The sequence below is a fragment of the Geospiza fortis genome, unplaced genomic scaffold (genome assembly GCF_000277835.1).
Source record: "Geospiza fortis unplaced genomic scaffold, GeoFor_1.0 scaffold333, whole genome shotgun sequence".
Taxonomy (NCBI): Eukaryota; Metazoa; Chordata; class Aves; order Passeriformes; family Thraupidae; genus Geospiza; species Geospiza fortis.
Window position 1 is genome coordinate 2,955,271 of NW_005054347.1, and position 5,526 is coordinate 2,960,796.

At 62.1% G+C, this 5,526-nt stretch overlaps 1 protein-coding gene across 1 annotated transcript in view; it reads right to left on the reverse strand.

Annotated features, from left to right (window-relative positions):
* PTCH2 (patched 2) overlaps positions 1-5,526 on the reverse strand; it is an 11,707-nt gene that overhangs the window by 5,013 nt on the left and 1,168 nt on the right. Inside the window, exons 4-15 of the mRNA XM_031058712.1 lie at positions 3,723-3,918; positions 3,511-3,632; positions 3,107-3,254; positions 2,746-2,877; positions 2,510-2,665; positions 2,313-2,405; positions 2,101-2,226; positions 1,903-2,021; positions 1,394-1,799; positions 993-1,305; positions 590-732; positions 321-501 (exon numbers count right to left, since the gene is read on the reverse strand). Coding sequence (XP_030914572.1) covers positions 321-501; positions 590-732; positions 993-1,305; positions 1,394-1,799; positions 1,903-2,021; positions 2,101-2,226; positions 2,313-2,405; positions 2,510-2,665; positions 2,746-2,877; positions 3,107-3,254; positions 3,511-3,632; positions 3,723-3,918 — 2,135 coding nt within the window. The remainder of the gene's footprint in view (positions 1-320; positions 502-589; positions 733-992; positions 1,306-1,393; positions 1,800-1,902; positions 2,022-2,100; positions 2,227-2,312; positions 2,406-2,509; positions 2,666-2,745; positions 2,878-3,106; positions 3,255-3,510; positions 3,633-3,722; positions 3,919-5,526) is intronic.

Sequence of the window (5,526 nt, forward strand, 5' to 3'; positions counted from 1 at the left end):
ACAGACTGGGGCCAAGGAGGAGGGCAGGGCATTTCTCTGGCTGTAGGATTTTTGTGCATTAGTGGGTTACTCTGCAGTGAGAAGCTCATGGGCTGGAGCAGGCATGTGTTGCTAAGGGCACAGGGAATACAAAGTGGGATGCTCAGGGTGTGGGATGCAAGAGGACGAGGGTTAAGCATTGGGAAGCAAGGCAGTTTACCAGATGGGGTGAGGGATGTGAGGGGTTTCCCTTCAGGGCAAAAATGTGTGGGGAGTGGGGTACTCGGCAGGAGGATGCTGGGGGCAGAGGGGACCTTGAGGAGCCCACCATGCTCACTCACTTCGCAGGTTCTCGCCCGTGGTGTCGTACTTGTCATGAATCCACTCAGGGGGTGGAGGGTAGAAGTTGGCCTGGGAGGCAGCAAAGCCCAGGGGGTCGTTGCTGGCCCACACGGTCAGGCAGATGTAGAAGGTGTCGGGGGGGATGATGCCATTCTCATCCACCAGTCGCCGTGTGGTCAGCTACAGGAGAGACCAGGAGTGGGCATGAGCTGGGCAGCTGGGGCAGAGACATCCCCAGCCCAGTCAGCCCAGCCCTGCCACCACTCACCTGGTTGAAGTTGAAGGGCTCCTTCTTGTTGCCAGTCTGGATGAGGAGCTTGTAGGCCAGTGCCCCATCCTCAGAGCCATTGCGGTAGCTGTCATGGGTGATGCGCCCGGCCTGCCAGTCCCTGTCGAAGGTGGCCTGGAGCCCTGGGGATGCAGAATGGGGGATAAGCATCCCTGGGGACACACCACCCTGCACACCACCCCATGTGACCCAGGGAGTGTGGTGCCAGAGGGATAGGCACACAGAAACCCCAAGGCGCAGCTTCCAGTGCTGGGCACCTTGGGACCATCCTCCCCAGGATGCTGCACACAAGGGAAGGCATTCCCAGGCCAGTGGGAAGCATGCAGGCTGAGGAGAGGACTGTCAGGCAGGGGAAGTCATGGAGAAGAGGCACGTCCCTCACCTCTCAGCCAGTCCTGGAAGTAATGGAGCCACATTTTAGGCAGGTCGCGGTTGCCCTCCCGCACCACGTACTTGACGGTGCTGAAGGCCTGGTGCAGGCTCAGCAGGGCAGCCTGGGCACCCGGGTAGTGGAAGCCACCCTTAGTGACAATGAACATGTTGTAGAAGGAGAAGTACTTGAACTGGGCCGAGATGAAGGCGTGTGCCTTGGTGTCCCGTGGCACGATGTCCGTCAGGTAGAGGCCATCATGTACCATGGTGGTCCCATAGAGGCTCAGCCCTAGCAGTGCCAGGAACAGCACCACCACCACCACCTGTGGGGACAACAGGGGGGTCAGGAAGAGTCCTGTGCCACCCACCCACCCACCCTGAGCAGCACCACCAGGGCTGTCCCCCCCTCACCTTGGTGCGGGTGCGCAGAAGGAGTGGGGCGTACTTCTCCCGGGCGAAATCAGCGAGGCTCCAGCGGCAGAAGGGCAGGGGGACACACTCCCGGCCACCCTTGGTCTCATCCAGCTGGGACAGCAGATCCCGGGTGGAGCTGGATGGGGCGAAGACCTGCGAGCCCAAGGGGTCACTGTGGGGCAGGAGGATGGCAGGTGAGGTGCACACCTGGGAGGTGGGTGGCAGGACAGTGACAATGTGGTGGCCCGAGGGGTCACACCGGGTGAAGGCTTGCACAGTGGTGGTGATCTGGGTGCTGGTGGCCATGCCAGGGTGCCCATAAGGAGATGGGTGGCAGGCATGGTTGTCGTTGGCGTCAGCAAGCTCTTGGGGTTGGATCTGGATGACCCTTGAGGAGCAAGGGCTGCATGGAGAGAGTGGAGGAGAGAGGATGAGATATTTAGTCACCCTGTCCTCTTTAGGGAGCTGTGGGGTCAGACCTAGCCCAGCCAGCCCAGTGCTGGTACCTGTAGAAGCAGCAGAGGATGTCGAGCCGGCGTTTCTCCCGGCGGTGCAGGTCCAGGCTCAGGATGGCAGGGAAAACAAAGAGCACCATGGCGAAGTTGAACACGACGACCACTGCCGCCTGCAGGTATTGGGGGACACACATCAGAGCGGGGTCTGGCCATCCCTTCCCATGCCCTGGAAAGGGACCGTGGCCCTACCTGGAGGGAGAAGGCACGCAGGGCAGGGATGGGCACCAGGGCTGCCATGAAGAAGGCGATCATGTTGCTGACAGAGGTGAGAGCCACGCTGGTCCCCGTGCGCTTCAGACACTCACCCGTCCGCTCCTGTAGGGACAGGAAAGGGGTGATGAGAGGGACCACGGGGAGGCAGGAGGAGGCCAAGAAGCCCCTGGGCAGTGCTCAGTGCTCACCTTGAAGGGGATGTGCTGGCTCGTCTCAGTGAAGGCGTGAGCCAAGAGGAACATGTCATCCACCCCAATGCCAAGGGCCAGGAAGGGCAGGACCTGCCACAGAGAATTGGCGTGAGCAGAGGGACATGGCCACCACCTGAGAGGGGACTCAGGGTCCTGCCCACCTCATAGTACCCAGCTCTTCCCCCAGCACATACCTGGGTGGTGGCTGCATTGAAGGAGATGCCCAGCAGTGAGCAAAGCCCCAGGCCAGAGGCGACGGAGAGAGCCACAAGCAGGACCCCAGCCAGGCCCACAGCCCCTTGGGACTTGGAGCAGTCCCACCGCAGCATGGTGACACAGGCGTAGGCCAGCTGCAAGAGCACAGTGGGTTAGCGGGGGCCTGGGGGGAGATGAAGGGATGGCAGAGGACAGAGAGAAGGGGCACACGTACCATGAGGAGGTAGCCCCCAGCCACCCGGATGACGCTGACGTCAGAGAAGGACTTCATGATGTCGTTGAGCGTGGTGGTGGAGAAAGCATGGACACTCTGTGTGGCGTTGGGAGGGATGGAGTCCTGCGCCAGCTGCCAGAGGTGCATCCCATTAGAGGAGTCAGGAGCCCCCTGCTCTACAGTACACCCACCCCAGAGCCACTCAGGGTGCCAGCATCACCACTTACAGTCCCTAGGGACGCGCTGGACTAAAAGAGAGTAGTGCCAGAACCCGTGGCCACATGAAAACCTGAGCACAGAGGGATGCCACACACAGGCTCACCCCTGCCCAGCCCCATGTGGGGCTGTTCCCGGTGCTCACCTCCACGAATTTCCTCTGCCAGGCCTCCAGGATGGCTCCTGCCTTCTCCTCGCTCCAGCTGATATCATGGATCTCGTAGTCATCCTTGAAGTGCTCATAGAGCTGCCGGGGGCTCATGAGGAGGAACATGGTCTGCAGGGCCTCGGCGCTGGGGGACAGGCACGCACCTCGCTGGGACCGGCTGCAGCGCCCCAGGATGCAGGAATGGGTCCATCCCCCACCCCACGGCACCCATCCCCACCACAGACAGCCAGGAGAGGACTCAGGCATCCTGCCTCCTTGCTCTGCCTTGCTCACCGGCCCCACACACTCAGCAGCCTCTGAGACAGCCCCACAGCCCCCCTGCAGCCAGGGCAGGTGTCCTGCCCTGTGCCTGGGGATGCCCACACCACAGCAGCTCTTACCGTAGCAGCTTGCCCTGGGAGTCTTTGGTCGTGCCGCCTAAAATCAGCTCCTGCTGCCAGCGCATGAACTTCCTGGAGAAGCCGTGGCAGCCCCCCGAGAGCTCGGCCGGGATGTCGGGGCTCTGTGGGAGGAGGGGAGGTGTCAGGATTTTGGGGCAGGCAGGAAAGCACACTCCCACACCCAATCCTGGTCCTCATGGACTGTGACCCACCTGCTGGCTCTGCTTGTTGGGGGCACTGGAGGGACATTGGGGGTCCCGGGGGTCCAGGCAGGGCCGCTCCATGTAAGCCTGTCCCACCTCTGCCTTGTCTAGCAGCTCTTTGAAGCCTTCCAGGGACGTGAACTGCCCCAGCTCCTCCATCAGCTGCAAAGGGTCCAGGTTGCTCCACTGGATGTCCGGGCGGCCCCTGGGCAGAGAGCAGCACTGGGGTCATGGGGGATGCCAAAACCCACAGGCAGTACCACCACCACCCCTGCCAGCCCATGCCAGGGGTGCTATGGATGCCTTCCCAGGCAGGATGCGGGGATGCAGACGAGCTCAGCCCCCAGCACATCCCTTACCCCCTCCTGGGGAATCCCCCGTGCCCTGTGCGCCACAGCGGGCCGTGCCCCGAGTCAAGTAGCGTGCCTGATCCTGTTAGTCCGGGACAAAGCGGGGGGAGCCGGCCCTGCTGCCTGGCCCCGCTTTGTGTGAGCAGTCAGGCCGATTACTGCCCGTGGGCTAACATCTTGATAGAGGGGAGCAGGCAGGCAATAGCTCCCGGCATCCCTTACAGCCCTTCCTGCCATTTTCCCCCAAGATGGAGAGTTTGGGGCTCAGCAGAGGTCCTGGGGGCTCAGCACAATACTGGGAGCTGGGTGTGGAGTACGTTCTTGGAGGTCCAGCAGGACTGCAGGGGACTTGGGTACCCAGGAAAAGGGTTTTTCCCATTGCCTGCAGATGCTCTGCTCCCTCCACCCCAGCCTGGGGAGCTGGGGGCCAGCTTCCAGCCTCACTCAGCTTCCTTTTTAAGACAGAAAGCACATACAAAAAAGCCAATAACCCAGCCCAGCGCTCCAAAGAGGGGAAGAAAAAGCCCTGAGCAAGTGTGGGCTCTGAGGAGAAACACAGCCTAATAATTCATGAAGGCTGGCTGGGCCAGAGCCGGCCGCTCGAGATTCCCACATACCAACTGGAGCTGCTGCTGCTTCCAAAGAGAGCCCCTTTTATCTGCTTTCGCTTGCTTCACTGAGCCAGGGCAAATCCTTTTGTCTTTCCATAGATTGCTGCTCTTTGTTCTCCCAGCTCCCACCCCGCTCACCCCTTGGCGTTAAAAAGGGGGACGAGTCCCCCTGGGCCGGCCGGCGCTCAGCCGGGGTGCCCGCCCGGCACCCGCTCCCTCGGCTGCTGGGAGAGAGGAGTCCCGTGGCTGCTCCAGTGCCCCCCTGCCTGCCACGGAGCTCAGCCCCAGAACGCCACCCAAGCAGGCAGGCAATGCCACCAGCATCCCCTCTGGCACAGCCGCCCCAGCCCCGCTTGCTCCTGCTGCCGGCAGTTCCCCAGCCTGGGATGGGGAGAACCTGAGGTCTTGGGGGGCAAAACCAGCCCCCCAGTCTTGGCTGGGGAGGCTGCGGCCCCTTCCCCCTCCTCCCATCCGCAGCAGCCTGAATAAGGCCACTATTTCATCTGTTTGGCAAGGGGCAGCTTTCAGAGCAGCATTAGCATGAGAAAGCACGGGGCTGCGTTTGCTGACAATGCACAAGCCGCCCCAGCTCTCCCGGACAAACACACGCGTAAACAGAAGGAATGTGGGGGAGGCTCCCCGGCCCAAGCCGGGGTCCCCAGCCCCACCACCACGGTGTGAGGAGCTGGCTGGGAGTCACTCGTCACCCAGCCCAGGGACTCCGTGCCCTCCGTGCCCCTGGGCACAGCTCAGGAGTGTGGGTGCCCCCTCACAATCACAGCACCCACAAGGCACTGCCAGGGGTGGGGTAGCAGCCTCAGGGACCTGCCTGTTGCAAAGCCACTGTCCCCA